General features: G+C 31.6%; 1 protein-coding gene across 1 annotated transcript in view; it reads left to right on the top strand.

The window, feature by feature from the left end:
- Positions 1-19406, top strand: part of LIPI (lipase I) — a 52688-nt gene that overhangs the window by 29195 nt on the left and 4087 nt on the right. Inside the window, exons 7-9 of the mRNA XM_032479853.1 lie at positions 1542-1646; positions 3053-3164; positions 8733-8909. Of these exons, the coding sequence (XP_032335744.1) occupies positions 1542-1646; positions 3053-3164; positions 8733-8909 (394 nt within the window). The remainder of the gene's footprint in view (positions 1-1541; positions 1647-3052; positions 3165-8732; positions 8910-19406) is intronic.

Consider the following 19406-nt stretch of genomic DNA (forward strand, 5'->3'; position numbering starts at 1 on the left):
GGAATTTTTTCTATGGAACAGAGAAAATCATTTCCTACTAAATATTTTTCAGATACTTAGTGAGAGTAACTTGATCAGCTGCCTTTCTGTGTTCAGCGTGCTGGGCACATTTGGTGGTCTCATGATGATCCTTGCTCTGGAAATAAAAAAAGGATCTCACTATTTGTCATCCATCTATATTTCCGCTAAAGAAAGAGACTTGTGCATTCTTAGTGGTACTGAGGTTTTTTTTGTTTTATAGGAGGTTTTAGGAGCAAGTGAAGAGGTGTAGACCATGGTTAGTTTTTCATTTGCTATTAGTAAGTAGACATGAATCATAGGTGGTTCACACCTTCTAAATCAATAAACTTGGTAAGAGCAGTTAAGTATTGCAACTTTTGACAACTAAAGCCTGCCGGTGGGAAATTATAGAGAAAAAAGAACCCACATAAAACTAGAATGTTAGAGTTGGAATGAATTTCAGAGGCTGTTTATTCAGGGTTTGCCAGAGACAATACCAGACCCCAAGCATGTCATGAGCATGTAAACATCTGATCAGCATCATGACAGGCTCTGCCAGAAATGTTTCCAAAACCAAAGAGCCTCCATGAAATGGGTAGCAATTACAAAGTCTGTATTAAATAGCCTCCCGCAGTTTTCTTTCACAGGAGGTTTATAGGAACATACATAGAGAATTGCAAGGAGAGGTAGGCAGTATGCAGGCTTTGCCAGACTTATTTCCTCATAGACCCCTTCTGTCCACAAAATACCTAATGGGGATTAGTTTTCTTCAGACCTCATGCTGGGGATTTTTTTTTTCGGTCCTGTTGCTTTTTTATAAAAGAGAAAATTGTGACCCAGTGTGAACATATGGATTGCTTAAGGGCACAAGTGAGAACTTCTGAATTTCCAATGCAGTATTCTTTCTCTACATTCAGTTCTTGAATTTGGAGGTAGCAATGTGGAAATAGACACACATATGAAGTAGGAAGCATCTTAAAAATAACTGTTTGTATAATACAAATTCTATATGTACAAATAATGTTTGTATCTGAAATATATATATATTATACACACACTATATAATGTATATGGATGCTATCTCTACTATTATATTGTATCTATAATATACACATATACATATTGTATCTGTATGAATGTATATATAGGAGAATTGGGTGTTGTGCTCATGGAGCTAAATTTTATGCTCAAGTTTTATCCAATCAATTTATTCTCCTGCATTTATCAAAAAATAATCTCAAGTAAAATTCTGAATTTATAATATAATAGTAAAACCTTCTACAAATGGACTTTAACAATATGGAGTATGCTAAGTAAGTTCTGATAAGATTTCCATGGAATAGATTTATTTGTAAATCTTGACTTTACAAGTTGTAATTAAAATACATCAAATTTGAAATTATTTGAAAATGATTTTTCAGTTAAAAAATCCACAAATTAAAATTATTATAATACACTGATCCTTTAGTTCTTTTAGTGATTTTATATTTCTGTATGCTATTTGAAGTCCAACTACTAATGTTCTATTTCTCAAATCTTAGGTTATCAAACTGAGCTATGGAAAGATGATTTAAAAGAAAGAATAGAAAACAGATCTCTCAGGACGACTGTGTTTTTGGATACTACTGACACAAATCCTTTCTGTAGTAAGTTAACATTTTGAACAAATAACCAATGATTAGTTTTATATACTAATTTATATTTTTATCCAAAATCCAAATTTCATCTTGCACTTTCAAGGAACTTTAAAGTTTGTTACAGCCAGTTGTATAAATTCAAATAAGAACTTGATTTTTAAATAAAATAAGTGTATGCTTTGGGTAATATTTTTCCAAAAACACAAACAAGGTCTTTGGTCCCCCGCCCAATTTGCATGATTATCTTTCCCACATTTAGAGTTGTGTCAGCATGAAAGGATACAGAGTTTAAGACATCTATCTATATTATTACTATGCTTTCAGAGCTGAAACTAAATTGTATAAATACAAAAATGTGCAAGTATATAATATTCCTAATGTATTTAGACAAGAGGAGAAAATTTGAAGAACAGGAGAGAATATCTTAGAAATGTTTTAATAGATTTATGAGGAGCTATTAAAAAAGTAAAATTATTCTGTTTAGAGATGGAAACCTTGAAGAGGTTTATAAATAAAAGTAAATCCTATAAATGAGGAATATTGTGAAATAAGTTTCCAGTCACTGCCATTGATCTTAGTTACTGGGGAATAAATATTTAAAATAGATTCTTATATTTTAAAATATTTTAGGTCATTTATTGTTAATGTTTTACAATCAGAGTTGCTTCAGTTTTGAGATATTTTTTAAACATTTTTTAAATTGAAGTATAATCAGTTACAATGTGTCAATTTCTGGTGTACAGCACAATGTCCCTGTCATGTATATACATGTATATGCATATATACTTATATATGCATATAAATGTCCTGTCATTTAGAAATGGACCCATCCATTTTTAAAATTAATTTTTTTATTGAATTAAATTTATTGTGATGCTTTACTGAGGTTTTAATTTTTGTTGACCTAACGGCTTATGATATTGCATTGCTTTTCTGTATATCCTCTCTGGTGAAATGGGTGTTTGTGTCTTTTACTCATTTTCCAATTGGATTTTTTAAACTGTTGACTTTTGAGGGTTTTTCATATGCTTTTGTAGTAGTCCTTGTTTCCCTTGCTGAAGATTTGGTTTATCATATTTACCTTAGATGTGCTATTGATAAGGAAAAAATGTTTAATTGACCTAAATTCTGATATTTTTTTGGCTTGTAGACCAGCTGGTATTTACTATTTATTTGACCAGCACTTCACCATACACATGACTGTATGGGAGGCTTTTTCATTCCTCATTTTCAAGGCTAGGTAAAAATTAACAAGAGGTAAAATATATTACTTATGTGCTAAATGAGTGCCTGTCAATATTATTTGCAGATATAATGTGTGCCTATATTATATAAATATAAATTTACATGCATATCTGCAGCAAAACAAAAGTTTAAAAATAACATGAATTGCAGCCTATATTTTTGTTTTGTAGCCTATTACTTTGTCCTCAGTATAATTGTTCTGGATAAAACTATGAAGGATGGCTATGTTACATTTAAATTATTAAATCAGCTTGGAATGGTCGAAGAGCCAAGGCTCTATGAGTAAGTATAATTTAGTATGTTTTCTTGAGCATTCACTTTGGAAGATAATACAAATAGTGTAAATTTTCAATGCAGTGAGGCTTAAATCATTAAATATTAAAGGGATGTCTGGTGTCATCTTCTAATTCATTAATTCTATGGAGGAAGACTCTGAATATGAAAGAATACATAACTTGTTTATGTTATACATCTAGCTACTACAAGAGTTAGAAGAGAAGAAACTTTCTATTTCTTCTTTTAACTCTTATTCCAGTGTTCTTCCCCTTAAACCACCTTGTCTTTTAATTTTCTCTAGTTTTCAGGCAATGTCATGTTTACAGTGATGTGAATAAATGTCTAGTGACTTCTGTCAATAGCATGGTCTAATTTCAGTATTTCAATTCCAGCCACAAATCTCTCAAATAATAGGAGAGGGTTTTGTTTTTTCCTTAATAATCTATTTAACTTTTTATTTATACATCTGTAGGTACATATACATGTTTTTAAAGCTTTCTAATCATCTAAAGGAATGTTCTCAGTTTGAGTCTGTTGAATGTACATTTGTGTGCTTAGTAAATTCTCAAACTAGGGTATTCATTTTCTCTTAAAGAAAACTATGATATAAAGGTGCATATTAATATTAAAATTGTGCTTTCCAATCTGCTGTACTAAACTTCTAGAAATTCATTAAATAATGTGACTGTTTTCAAAAGACTCTCAGGTACCACACACGTTAAGTGATGAAACATAAACTTTGTTTTACTGTGATTGGACTTAAAACAATTTGATTCTGATTTTGGTTACTGATGACATCACTAGAATTTCAGGAGGAACAGTTGGTATATTGAACATTTACTGTTGTCAAAGTTTAGGTAGTTACAGTACCTGAACTGACTAAATCAAATGTGTGCTATACCTTGGACTTGAGTATATTGTGCCATTCAGATTTATTCAATCATTGACAGTGAACCACTGGCACATTACTATCACAGACAATGACATGATGTATTTAATTTTACAGTATTATTATAAACCTTTAATTAAAATCTAAAATAACATTAAAATCTAAAAAATATTTATAGCTCATAATACATGAAGTCTGTTTTGTAGTTAAATCTTTAAAACCTTGGAATCCACAAAGAAAATAATAAAAAAAACTATATGTATATGGGGTTATGTAGCCCAGTGGTAGAGCATGTGCTTAGCATCCACAAGGTCTAGAGTTCAATCCCCAATGCCTCCATTAATAAATGAATGAATGAATGAATGAATGAATGAATAAATAAATAAATAACAAAAGTATCTGGTGTCACCTTGTTTAAAAAAAGTATGTGATGGCAAACTATTGAGAACCTCTGTACTGAAGTAACATAAAAACTATTTTATTGTGGAGTATCATGGTCATCCTGGGAAGTAATATTCTGGGTTATAAGTCAGGCAACATTTATATAAACATATTTCTAATACTAGATTCTATAGATTTAATTTTCTTAAAAATAACAAAGGCATTGCAGATAATTTAATAATGGATAGAGCTGGTAATGAGTGAGCAGAAATTATTCTTATTTTTTTCACCTTTGTCAACTTCCCTTCAGTCAAAGAAGATAAAATAAATCAAACCAGGATTTAAATCCAAAATCTTCACTTATATCAAGGCTTATCTTATATTGAGAGAAGGCTTTAAGTTCTTTCCACCTAATTTTAAGCACTGATAGCATATTATAATAATTAATAATATCATTCCATAATAGTTTATTGCCTAAAATTTATATATATTATATATGCCAATGCACAAATATATGTGTGATTCATTATTTATTCTTACCAGACATATGCTTTGTTAGCTTCTGAATCCACTTATTCAACAAATGTTATTTAGCACCAGCCAAAAGTATTCAGCATTTCATTAAATAATGGGGATCAAAACTGAAATAGCAATGCTACTGTTCTCAAGGAGGTCACAGAACACTGGAGGAGACTAATGCATAATTAACAGCACTGAGTAATAAATTTCATAGTAGCAGAACACTTATTTGCAGTAGGAGTACAATGGAAGAAGCAAGGAAGCATTTGAAAGGGAGATATTGCAGTCAGGAAACAGGGAGGGTGCTTTAAGAGGCATGGAGAGAGGAAAGTGCCCAAGTTCTGTAATAGTGCACAGACTGCAAACCTGGAGTAGTTGTTTCAAACTTGTTCAGAAGGCAGAAAGTTGAGTCTTGATTTCCTTTACAAAACATCATGTTCTATGCAGAACACTATGAAATACTGATGCATTTTATTCAAACACTTGATTAGTGCATTTCTTATGAAGACATATAAAATATGAAACCCACACACATGGTAAATCAGTCCATTGATTTACCCATGGTAAATCTGAGTCTGGCCAATGGCTTTATTGTTTTTCTATTCAAGGTTTGCAGATACTAACTATTATATATAAAATAAACAATAAGTTTATACTGTATAGCACAGGGAACTACATTCAGTAATATATAGTAACATATAATGAAAAATAATATGAAAACTAATATATGTATGTATATGTATGACTGAATTATTATGCTGTACACCAGAAACTGACACAACATTGTAAGCTGGCTATACTTCAATAAAAAAAAGGAAAAAAATAATTATTTGCTAATAAATTTAGTCATGCTTTGGGATTTTAACTATTTTAGATGCTAGGGAAGTCAAGAGACTTTCAAATGATCTTCATTTTCCTTTTCAAAATGAAAATATGAATATTTGCTTGCGGTAGAAAATGTATTGTATTATATAGTGGAAAATGAGAAACATCTATAATTACATCATCGAGGGATATTCACATTTATCATTTGATTTTTAGCCATTCCTCTTCCTCCTCCTCCTTCCCTTCCACCTCTATCTCCTCCTTTTCATCCTCTTTCTTCTTCTTGTACATGCTCCTATGCATGCACACATCATTTTCTGTTTATCAAAAGTGGTGTATTTTGGCAAATGTTCTGCATTCTGATTTTTATACTGAATGCTATAGTGTTATCATTTTCTATGTCACTAAAAACCACTTACATATCCTAATATGATGCCAAATATATTGATATGCCAATATAGGATTTTAAACAGAAGGTGTCAGTATTGTATATTCAGGTTAGAATGACTCCCCACATGGATGAGTAATGAGGATATTAGTGTGGAACAAGTCCAGAAAGGTGGCCTTTGTAATAATTTACATGAAAGTTAACAGGGGCCTGGATCAAGTGGAAGTGGGTTTTTGGAATTTAGAATAGATTTGTTTTTATGATAATTAAACACGTGAAAGTGAAGAGGAAAAAAACAATTTGGAGTGACTTTGAGTTTGGTGACTATTTAAATTATGATGCCATTCACTGAGCTAGGAGATATGGAGAGGAGTCACTTTGATCATTCAATAAAATTTCTTGAACTGTACTAGAAAGTAAGGACAACATTTAAGACATATTAGACTTCTGTCCTTACATAATTTTAGTCTAGTGAGCAGAAAAGCTTTACAAATACATAATACAAATAAACTGATGACGTTCATCATTCCTGCACTCAAACAATTTTTAATGAGTATCTACATTGAGCTAGGCACTGTGGTAAGTGCTTAATATACTGTAATGAGAAAAACGGACATGGTCCTACCCTCATTAATCTGACAGTCTCATGAAGGATATAAAAGTAATCAAACAATTATAAAAACAAATAAATAAAATATGTCTGTGAAAAATGTCTTGAGGTAAATTATGGTATGTATGGGAACATAAAATAGGGGATGAGATATGGTTAGTGGGGTCACTAAAACTTTCTCTAAGGGCTTTTTAGATTACCTGAGACCAGAATGAGGTGCAGGAATTAGTCTGCTCTGCTGCATTCCAGGCAGAGGAGCTAACAAAGGCACAACTCTAGAAGCAGGAGGTAACATAGCCCATTTCAGGAACTGAAGGAAGTTTATTATGTCAAGGATAGAGGCAGGGAAAGAAAGAGAATGAGAGAGGTAGAGAGCACCTAGATTTTGTAGGAATTAGAACTTGTAGGACATGTTCCAGGATTTTTATTTTATTCACTGGGCAAATAAAAACCAATAAAATGTTTTACTTGGGGCAGTCTGGTTGGGGCCAGGTTTGGATTTTTATTTTGGAAAGGCCATTTGACCACAGTGGATGGGAGAGGGAAAAGACAGGATGCTATTACAAGAATAAAGGCAAGGAACGATGGTACCCTGAGATAAAGCGTGTGCAGTGGAGATAAATGAGGATGATTTCAAAGAAGATTCAGAATATTTCATGGATAAAGTTAGTAGGCATATAGCCTAGATTAGCTGTAGGGGTTAAAAGAGAAGATGATTTCAAGAGTGAAGCCTAGTTGTGTGGCTTGGTCAGTAAGTGGTGGTGCATTTTAAATGAAAAGGAAATTCTAAGCTTTAAGTTTTTTTGGTGAGAGGTGGGTATTGGGAAAGATGTCATTAAGTTTGAGCATACTGAGCTTTAGGCATTCTTGAAATACCCAAGTAGACATGGTGAATATCAGTGTATATATGTGTCTGGATTTCAGCAGACTGGGCTCAGCTGGAGGCAGAGACTTGATGGTCAGAAGCAAAACAGTTGGTATTTGGAACCAATGGATTAGATGTGAATTTGTAGGGGAAGACCACACTTTTCCTTCTGAATATGTTGACTTTGAAGTGTCTCTGAGAAATCTAGATAAGATCTTGTACAGAAATTAGAGATATGACCAATGACATGATATTCTGTGAGAGAGGAGGTAGTGATTCTGCCAGGAGGGAGCAGGGGTGGGTTTTGAGGGGGGTGATAACAATCTTTTTTGGGCCTAGCTGCTGTCAAGAATCAAAAGGAGAAGAGAACAGGGACAAATATAAGATGGCACAAGTGCTGGGTGTCTCCCTGGTTGCTTTTCAGCTATTCTATGTGTGACTGTTACCTTTGTGCAATAAGTCATTGTTACCTCAAAGGACAAAATTATTTCAGCAGATTTTTTAAAAATTTCCTTTCCTCTTCCTTTCCTTTCCCTTCCTTCCATTCTCTTTTCTCTTCTGTCCTTCCTTCTTGTCCCCCACTTTCCCTCCCATCCTTCCTCCTTCCCTTTCTTTTCTCCTCCTTTTCCTTATCATCTTTCTTCACCTACTTATTTTCCTTTGTTGTTTCCTTTGGAGTCAAGCAGACCCATGATGTGATGAAGTGCACAGAACAACAAAAGGTTATTAGTTGAGGACCCAGTCTATTCAAAGAATGGTGATAGTTGTTCAGGGGTCTAAAAAAAGAGGCAAAATATGACTTCACTAATCTTACACAAATATACAGTCTACACACCTCGTTGGAAAGACAAGATGTCCCACTTTTTTCCAAAAAAGTTTTCCCAAAATATTTGAGTGTGGATATACATATATTATCACTATTATTTTGTTTTAAACTACTGTTTAAATTATTTTAATAAATACTTTAACAAATACTTTATTGTTGGCCTTTTTTCTATAATATTGGTCTATCTTGCATTGATAAGATTATATTGATTTTAAAGTTGTATTATACTTCAAATTACAAATAAGCTTAGTATATCAAATTTTCTGTTTAGGAAGAACAAGTCATTTTATAAACTTCAGGAATTCAAGATTCTTGCTCAATTTTTAAATGATGTTGTAAATATTTCAAGCATTGGTTTGACTTATTTTCAAAGCTCAAATCAGCAATGTTCCACATGCAAATACACTATTCAGCGTCTCATGTTAACATCACTGACACATCCAGAAAGGTAAGAAAACTAAATTTTTATTTTGATGTTATCTTCTAAACTTGAAAATATTGCTTTGCTAAGGAATGTTTTAAAAGTTCATATACTTAAATATCTGTTCATGGTGTATTTTAGATTATATTTTACATAAATACTAGAATATCTAAAAGGTATAAATTTTCTTTTGGCTTAGATGAAATTTATTTTGGAATCACATTACCCAAGCAAAGAAAAAAAGTGTACAATCATTTCCTGATGCACAATAAAAATGAAAAAAGATAAATGTCTGCCTTAGAACCTTATCAATCATTTCAATGCGTTTGTGGATTGCTCGAAATCTCTCTTTGATTGACTGCAACACTTCCTCTTTACTTCTCTTGATATTCCTGTATTTATATATTTGATTTCCCAATTACTTTTCTGTGAATGTTGAACATATGTAAATGAGAATTTTTGGAGAATAAAAATAATAAAAATAGTAAATGATAAGAATATGCATTTAGATAAGGTCTACATCACCAGAGGAGAGCTGGGAAGATTCTTTGAAGTAAAAGTTATTTGCTAAATTTTTGATATGAATATATTTAGTCATTTAAAAGTCAATGAGTAAATTGTCATTATAATGGGAAAAATAAACAGGCAATTTTACTATCTCTTGCCTTTGACTGTAACACTTACAAAAATGACAAAATACATGGACATTTTCAGTTAGGAATACCAGCAACACCCTTTCCTGCCAAAGTATATCAGACAGAGGAAGAGAAAGGTTGGGGAGGGGTCATGTTTGAAGGATTAGAACTGCAGGATTATTATTAATCTACAACTTATTTCTGTATCTATTATCTGAATAATGCAAAATCTTAACTATAAGAATGGAAACTATATTTGCAGTCCCCCAAAGCTAGATTTTAAAGAGGTCAAGATTGTTGCACCATCAGATTTCTCTAGTCTCCTCCATTAATACCTCTCTGAGCATCAGGATGGTAGATATGAATAAAGACATCTAGTTGTAGTTTTATATCCTGTTTCTGGCATTTAAATGTAAAGGATTTATACTGTCCTGAAATAAAGGCTTCTTCCTATCTATCATATGGAAAGAGAAAGAAAAGAGTTTCCTCCTCAGTCTAGAAGAAACGTATGTTGTAAGTCTTGGCCAGACACCAGATACTTAACCAGACTCTTTGTGCATAAAACAGTACATAAGCTCACTATGAGAAAGAGAAATTTAGTTCCATACATATGGACAGTAAAAGGAACCAAGGATGATGTCTATATGGGCAAATGCCAGAGCTAGATATTCATGTCTCATTGTTCAAGCAGAGGTGAACAGGAAAACAACAACAACAAAATGGTGCCTAATTTAGCATCAGCAACATAAGAAAAAAGGCTCCAACAATCAATTAGATTTAGAAATAAGGCTGGCTTTTAAAAAGATTTATTACAGGAAATAGAAGGAAATCACACAAAGCTTTGGTTGGTTTTCTCAATAATATGTAAGAAAGAAGTTATCCATGAAGGAATACATGAAGAGCAAGGTGATGAAACAAGTAACTGTGGTTAAATTTAAGGGAAACTGACAGAGTTAAGAAACTAAAGTCAACATGAAATTTAAATCAACATTATAAAAAAAAAGAAAGAGTAGAATTGATCAATAATGTAGAAAATTCACTTTTAATAACCTACAGAATAAGGTAGTATAAATAATAGAGGAGATTGGGGAATTCTGGGGAAATGATCAAAATACAAAAAATGTAATTTCTTAGGTGTTGCTGAAGAGGTGACACAACAGAATTACAGATATGATGAAAGAAAACTCTCCTCAACTGAAAATTAGATACAGATTTCATATTGATAGAATGAACTAGAACCAGCAAACTAAAAGAGACCAAAATTTAGACCCACTTATATATATTATTTTTAAAATTCAGTGATAAGGATGGAATTCTGCAATTATTGAAATAAATCTTCATGGAATGGAAGATCTACTGTTGTAGCAATGGCAATTCTTATTAAACACACTTACAAGTTTAACATGATTCCAATCAAAATCTAAATAAGAGATGAATAGCTCTTCCTAATTAACTTAGAATAACAAATTATTGATGTGAGCCAAGAAAATTTGAATAATGAGAGTAATATTTATAACTTTAACTGTGAAACAGTAAAGCAAATTCCAAAGCAGCAATAATTTTAATAGTATAATATTGGAAGAAGAATATAGATATATTTAAGGGAGTAAAAAGAAAACTCTAAAACATAATTCTGTAGATGATGTGAGTAACCTTTCAAATAATGACACAAGAATAAATGATTGACAACTGAAACAGAGTTTGATACCTTAATTATGACATATACGAAATTAGTTATAGATATTATAATATATTAAATGTAAAATGGTAAACAGAAAACACAGGCAATTATTTATGTTTGCAAAATAATGAAAGGCAAGATGAAAAACAAATGGAAAATGTTAATCAATTTGCCTCTATGCAAATTAAAAAAATAAAATCCGTGTGTCACAAACATTATTAACAAAAATAAAATAAGAAAACTTTTGATATATATGAGATATAGAATGGCTTTAAATTTATTATATATTAATATTTCTTACAAAATATAAAGATAAAATCTAGCTGAAACATGGAGAAACATCTTTGTACTTGCTTAAGCCAGAAGACCTGGGTTCATCATAGACTAGTCTTTTTCTCACACACTCCCCATCCAATCATAGGAACTTTTGCCCTACCTTCTAAACATACATGGAATTTAACTACAGTCTTAATAAAAGCCAAAGTCTTCATAATGGTTCATGCAATCCCACTTGACTTGGGATGGGATCAAATTAATCCAACGTTTATAGATTGAGAGTGGGGTAAAGAACGATGAGGGTAATATTATCCGAAAGGGGATAGATGCTTGGTGGCAAACATAACAGGCCATTACAAAGAGACTAAAAATATTTTGAAAAGTCAGGCAAAACATTAATTAGACATAGATTGTCTGGATTGTAATATATTCTACTGAAGTTAAATATTTATTTAACTAAAAAAATATTCAATATAACTCTAACCTGCTGATGCAATTAATGGTGAATGACAGCAATAAATGAATGTCTAAGCTGGAACACTCAAATTCAGATCTTTCAAGATCTGGATACTTAAAATTATTTGCAAGTAAGTTAGGTTTTTTTTAATAGTTGTGTTTGTTGTTCTACGGCTGTAATGTAGTATTTTGTCTGATAAGACAATATGAGGTGGAACATAAAGGTAACTTCTTAAATAATTTACTCCAATATCATGGACACATTGTGCATAAATTTAGACATTTGTCCTTTTTCAAATAAACTTTAAATCTATTTTGTAGCTTTGGCCTCTATGCCTTACTTACTTCATATTAAAAAATTGCATTTAGTATTGCATTTCATTAAATAATTTCAAGATTTTTTTGAAAATATTATACATGAAACTTAGATTTAATGAGGGTAAGTATTTGCTTAAGAATAGCCGAAGAATCATCTTCAGTTTAGAAAGCTACCTCAGAAAACCAATTTACAGTATACTATTTGTGCCGAAGTCTTTAACATTTCACTTTTCTCTTTTAAACTGCCTGGTTAAAAGTCCAAGGGTGGTTTGCTCAAGCAACAGACTGACCAAGCCAATAATTATATGAGACTCACTGGTCTGTTTTGCTCAAATGATCAGTAAAATGCTTTATTCCCAATAATTCTGTGAAACTATGTCTCATTCTCCAACCGTATAAACACTCCCACCTTATTGTAAAAATTTCATTCCTTAATACTTTATAAACTTCTTATCCAACTCTTTACTCACTTCTACTATACTTCTCACTAAAATGCAGTGATGGAATCCTCACCTGTCAGAGTTGTTGGGGATATTGAAAGACTCTGAACAGAGTTAAGAACTTTAGAAAAAGAAACCTGCATTGATTGCAAATTTATCTCATTAAGTGGAATTTATCTTCTGAGTTATTTGCCCTAAACTCAATTTAACCTTCTTTAGGGAACCAGCATGTAAGAAAGGGGAATTTTAGTTTTTTTCCAAGGTGCATGTTTTGGATGATATACATGATTTAAAGGGAATTTAATTATCTACCAAGGATTAATGACTGAAGATTTAGGTAATAAAGGGATATTCCAGATAAATTTGTTTTTGTTTTTGTTTTTGTCTTAATATTAGTGAACTACTTACAAGATTAATAATAATGGTTAAATTTATTTAGCATGTACTACATCCCAAATACTATTTTTACAATCGTTGCAATAACTCTATGAGTTAAGTATTTTCTTTGTTTTAATAATAAGGGAACAGAAACTCAGATTTCTCATCTGAGAAGTGTCTTTGCAATGACTTGAAGCCAAACTTTTGTTTTTTAAAATTTTGTTGTCATTTTCTTCTGTTTTTAGTTGCTGTTATTTTTACAGGAATAAACATTTTTATAAATTAATATAGTCATTTATTCCCATTGTGGGACACTTGAAAAATTTTATATGCAATCCTACAATTAAAAGATAACACTGTTAATATTTTCTCATATTTACTCATAATCACACATGCTACTGTTGAATCATGAATTTAATTATTTACATTAAATTATAAACAAGCTTTTTGTGTAGAATCATGCAGCTTATTCACCACAGTAAAAGGTTCAAGAGACACTGTTCACATGGACAATAATGTGAACACACTGGACTTGGAGCCATGCAACATCATGGACCTGGTTATAAGCAATTTTTTTCTAAGTTAATGGCTGCCAATATATTCCATCTTTTGTAGAATATTCAACTTAGTATTTCCTTTATTGTTGAGCACTTTGTTTTTCCCCAGTGTTGCTTGTCATAAACACTATCTATGCATAGACAATTATCTGCACTTTAAACAAATTCCTTGTTTTATTCATTGAACAAACATTTTCAAATCATCTGCCTCACCACATGATGTTTACACCTTGACAAGGAATGTTGGTGAGCCTACAGACAGTCATAGCTTTCTCTATTTATTTCTCCTTTTCAAGTCACTTATTATAAGGAGAAAGGAAAGATTAAAAACAGACATGTGCCCACTATTATATTTGACTCACTGTCTTCTTAATCATGCTTTACATGGACAGATGTTGTATACAACTATTCATTGGCTAATTGGAAATAGGTTAAAGTCATTGGGATATGCTACAGAGCAAAACGTAAGCATGCATGTAATTTTAATTTTCATGTAAGATCTACACAATGGTTGGACTATGAAAGTTTACTAAATTTACAAAATTTAGATGCAGTTATTTCTACTCAGGGTGAAAAACTAAAATACATTTTGTGGGTGGTTAGCAAGACTCTTAACATTTCCTGCTGGCTGGGGATGCTAACAGATGCTTGGTTGAAATATATGCTTTAAGTTTAATTACCTAGATAATTGCTGTAACTATTTAGTTGCTTTTCCTATTTAGATCTGTCCATACAGATAATGTGCAATTAATGAGAATTAGCCCTGCCAAATTATTATGAATGTGAGTTATAAAAATGTGATGCCTTATGGTACAGATTAAACTGTGTAGCTACGCAATCAGTAATTATCTGTCTATAACAAACTGTGATGGAGTCTACACAAACAGTATAGTTCTGAACATTTCCAGTGGCCTTCAAACTTAGGGCCAAGAGGAATATTCATGGTAGAGGTACCTGGATGACTTCCTGGGAAAATCTGGACTAAAAACTACTTTTTACTTCTTTACTTAACAGTAAAATGTACTTTTTATATTTTATAAAAAGTATACAGTTCTATGAGTTTTAATAAATACATCAAGTCATGTAACCACCACCATAATTAAGATATGGAACATTTCCATCAATCACAAAAACTACCATGTGCTGCCACTTTATTTTCAACCCAGGTCCCCACTCCCACTCCTGGCAACCTCTACACCTACCTTTGCCTTTTCCAGAACATTATATAAATGGAATCATATAGCATGTTGCCTTTTAAGCATGGCTTCTTTCACTTAGCTTCATACATTTAAAATTCATCCATGTTTTTACTTATATCAGTGGAATGTTATTGATGAATGGTATTTCATTGTATGGATGTACCACAGTTCCTTTATTCATTCACCAGTTGGAGGAAATGTAATTTGTTCATAGTTTTTGACATCTGTCCATGACTAAAGCCAACCTAAATATTTGCCTGCAGGCTTTTATGTGAACATGCATTTTCATTTCTCTTGGATAAATACCTAGAAGAGAGAATGCTGGGTCATATTGTATGTTTAACTTTATAAGAAACTGCCAAACTGTTTTCCAAAGTGACTGTATATTTTGCATTCCCACTAGTACTTACAGTGTTCCATTGCTCTCCTGCACCAAAAACTGCAACTTCACCAGTTTTATTGTTGTTTTTTAATTTTGCTATTCTAATAGTTGTGGAGAGGTAGTTCACTGTGCTTTTAATTTGCATTTCTCAAATGACAAATGATGTTGATGACCTCTGACATTTAACTGACAGTATTTAAATCTTTAAATTTAATGTAATTATAGATATGGTTGGGTTTCAATCTGTCATCTTTCTATTTCATTTTCTATTTGCCCTGTCTGTACTTTGTTCATATTTTTCTCATTGCCTTCTTTTTTTTAGGTGTTAGAGTAATCTTTTAATTTTAGTTTTTAATTGAATGAAAGATTCTTTAAATTCTATAGTGCTTTATAATTTTCAAAAATGTCATACACATGATTTATATAATCCCATAATAACCCTTTTCTTCCCTTACTCCTACATTGTCCCTTCCCCTTCCCTTCTCGCTACTGGTAACCACTAGTTTGTTTTCTGTATCTGTGAGTCTGCTTCTTTTTTTTTATTCACTAGTTTGTAGTTTGTTTGTTTTTTTAAGATTCTGCATATAAGTAATATCATACAGGATTGGTCTTTCTCTGCCTGACTTATTTCACTCAGCATAATTCCCTCCAAGTCCATCCATATTGCTGTAAATGGCTAATTTTCATCCTTTTTTTGGCTGAGTAGTATTCCATTCAATATATATATCTCTATATATCTCACCTCTTCTTTATCCATTAATCTATTGATGGACACTTAGGTTGCCTCCATACCTTGGCAACTGTAAATAATGCTGCTATGAACATTAGAGTGCATGTATCTTTTCCAATTAATGTTTTTTTTTCCCAGATATATACCCAGGATTGGAATTGCTCAGTCATTTGGTAGTTCTATTTTTAGTTGTATGCCTTATTTTGAATAAATTGATGAGTCTTATGATTCCATTTGATCTCTTTTGTGGGTTTATTATTTATAACTATTTGATTATTTTAGTGGTTCCTTTGGGGTTTATATTATAATCTTTATTTTATTATAGTCTACGTTCGAGTGAATTTTACCACTTCATATGTAACATGAGAACCTTAACAGTCGTATAATCCCATTTCTCTTTTGTGCTTTTGTTGGCATACATTTTACTTGTACATATGCTAAAAACTCTATAATAGTGTGTAATTTTAATTTAAAGAGATACAAGTCTATTAAAGACATAAATAATTAGGAAAAGTCTTATGTTTATCAACATAATTACCATTTCCAGTGTACTTTCTAACCCTTATGTAGATGTGTATTTTCATCTATAATTGTAATGGTATAATAGTATAATTTACCTTATGACTAAAGGAGTTCCTTTAAGATTTTTCTGTAGTGTGGGTATGATGGTTGTGAATTCTTTCAACTTTTGTGTGTGTCTGAAAATGTCTTCATGATGTCTTTATTTTGAAAGATAATTTTTCTGGGTAAAAAACTTCTAGTTTGACTTTTGTTTTCTTACTTTCAGTACTTTAAAGATGTTGCTGTACTGTCTTATATCATGCACTGATCTTAATAATAAATCTATTACTATTCTACCTTTGTTCCTATGAAGGAAATAAGCCTCTTTTCTCTGGTTTTAAGATTTTCTCCTTATCACTGATTTTAAGCAGTTTGATTATGATGTGACTTGAAAATTTTTTCATACTTCTTGTGTTTAGTGTCTGTTGGCCTTCTTGAACTTATGGGTTTATAGATTTTATCAAATTTTATCTAAATTTTTAACTTTTTTTGAAATATTTTTTTCTGTGTCCCTTCTCTCTCCTTTCCCTTTGAGGACTCTAATTTCAAGTTAATTAGGCTGCTTGAAGTAGTCACACAGTTCACTGATGCTCTGTGATTTTAAATTTCATTTTCTCCCTGAATTTTGTTCTGAATGTTTTCTGTTGCTATGTCTTCAAGTTCACTATTCTTTTCTTCTGTAATGTCTAAGCTGATATTTACCCTATCCATGGTATTTTTCATCTCAGATACTGTAGTTTTTACCTCTGGAAGTTTGATTTGAATCGTTTAATATCTCTCATTGATTTACCCTCATAAGGATCTATTTCCCTGCTTCTTTGCAATCTTGGAAATTCTTGATTAGATGACAGACGTGTACTTTATCACACTGGGAACCCATACTTCTGTATTTTTATAAATATTCTTCAGGTTTATTCTCAAGATTCTATTAAGTTACTTATAAACAGGTTGATTCTTTCAGCTCTAGCTTTCAAGGTTTTTTAGGCAGGTCTGGAGTAGTGCTAGGATTAGAGTTAATTACTCCCATTACTGAGGCAAGACCATTCCATGAGTTTTACCCAATGACCTGTGAATTATTGGTTTTTCGAATCTGGTAGACGGGATAGGCACCTTTGTCAGTGGTGGGAACCTTATTCTAAATAACTTTTTAAAGAATACTAGATGCATAGATGTGGTGATATGTTGTACAAAAGACCTAAGGAGCTTTTTCAAATAAAGAAGGATATATATATATATCTTGTAATTTTGTAAGATGTATACGAATTAAAATTAAAAACTAATTGTATCTGAATTTTAGAGTGCTTTTTAATCCTTGGATTTCTTTTATTATTTTTATTAAAGTTTGTACTTCATCAGTGTTCTGTGTTCATGTCTGCTAATTTGAGGTAAACAAAGAATTAGAAATATAATATTCAGTGTTCTTTTTTAAAATTAAAAAAATATTCTTTTTCTATGATAGTTCAACATATATCACACATTTTTCTAAATTGTAGAGTTTAACTTTATCTTGGGGAGAAGGAACTATTAATAAAATAGAATAATTGATCTCAAACTTAGAGTCCTGGTAATAGAATTAGATAGGCTTTTCACACTGTAAAAACAAAGAAAATAAACTTTTCTCATAGTTTTGATAAAATTTAACTTTGTTAGGTGTAATGAACCCACCTAAACTGTTTTGTAATGACTGCAGAAGCTTTGTAAAATGTGGAATATTTATAAAAAATATGCATTTACTATTTTGAACGTATTTCAATAGTAACAGGGTTGTGAGCTTTTATTTTATTGTGGAAAAGAAATAAAAACACACTTGCCTTAATAATGTGTTATAAATGTGTGAACAGGACTGTTACTTAATGACTGAAGTAATATATGAATAAGCCTAATGACACCCTTGTCCTACCATGACAAGTTAAAAGTGTGGTGGATCAGGGAGATCCGGCATTGAAGGCATATTCAGTGGATAAGGGCTGCAGCAGGCTAGATAAAAAGTGGACAGAAGTATATACACATTTCTTAGGGGAAGTGGTAAAATCATCCTTCCACTTGTTTCTTAATAATGGAGAAAGAATTATGTCTGATTTTTTAATTACATTCTAATCTCTGATGATTTAACAAAAAGCTACTTTTGCTAATATCTAAAAATCTTACAACACTAAGGTAATGTCATTTCACATTTATTTTTATAGTATTAAACTTAAAATTCTAAGATGCCTGTATTATTTCAAATGGAAAATACTGTAGTCTCCTGTATCAGCTTTTATAATTAAAGATGAAAATGTCTATATTTTTACTTTCCAACCCATTAGCAGACATAGGAAATTGATTTATTTAAAAATGGAATAGTTTAACCTAACAATACTGTTGAATACTTTAAAAACGTGTTCCAAGATGTCTTAATCATGCTAGAAGGAGATGGGGAGCAATGCATCTCGTGATCTAGAGCAGGGCATGTGTAAGACAAGGGTGATCTAACAGCACCTGTGCAGTTGAATTACCCTTCTTCCTTGACTAAGCTAGTATGACTGATACCAGGAAATTTCTATTTATTACTACCATTTTTTTCTTTAGCGCCATTCCTGAACTTTGACCAATCTTTGCTTTTTCTATTTGATTACTTTTTTGAAGACTTTCAAGACATTAACAGGAAGATAAATTATTAGACAAGATATCTGATTCACCACAGTGACTTGACTTCTCAGAAATCTTTAAATACTAAATATACCATCTCTCCAAGATGTAGAATACTTTAAACATTAGTATTTCCATTTTTAGCGGTGGCAAAGGATAGATTAAATAATTTCACAAAGTTTGTCTGTGTGGTTCAGCCTAACTCTTTCTTGGTGGATATCACCTTAGAAGAAGTAGGTTGGCCACTAAGAGCTGAATTTAGTTTTCAGTTATTTCAGCATCC

The sequence above is a fragment of the Camelus ferus genome, chromosome 1 (genome assembly GCF_009834535.1).
Source record: "Camelus ferus isolate YT-003-E chromosome 1, BCGSAC_Cfer_1.0, whole genome shotgun sequence".
In the NCBI taxonomy this organism is placed as follows: Eukaryota; Metazoa; Chordata; class Mammalia; order Artiodactyla; family Camelidae; genus Camelus; species Camelus ferus.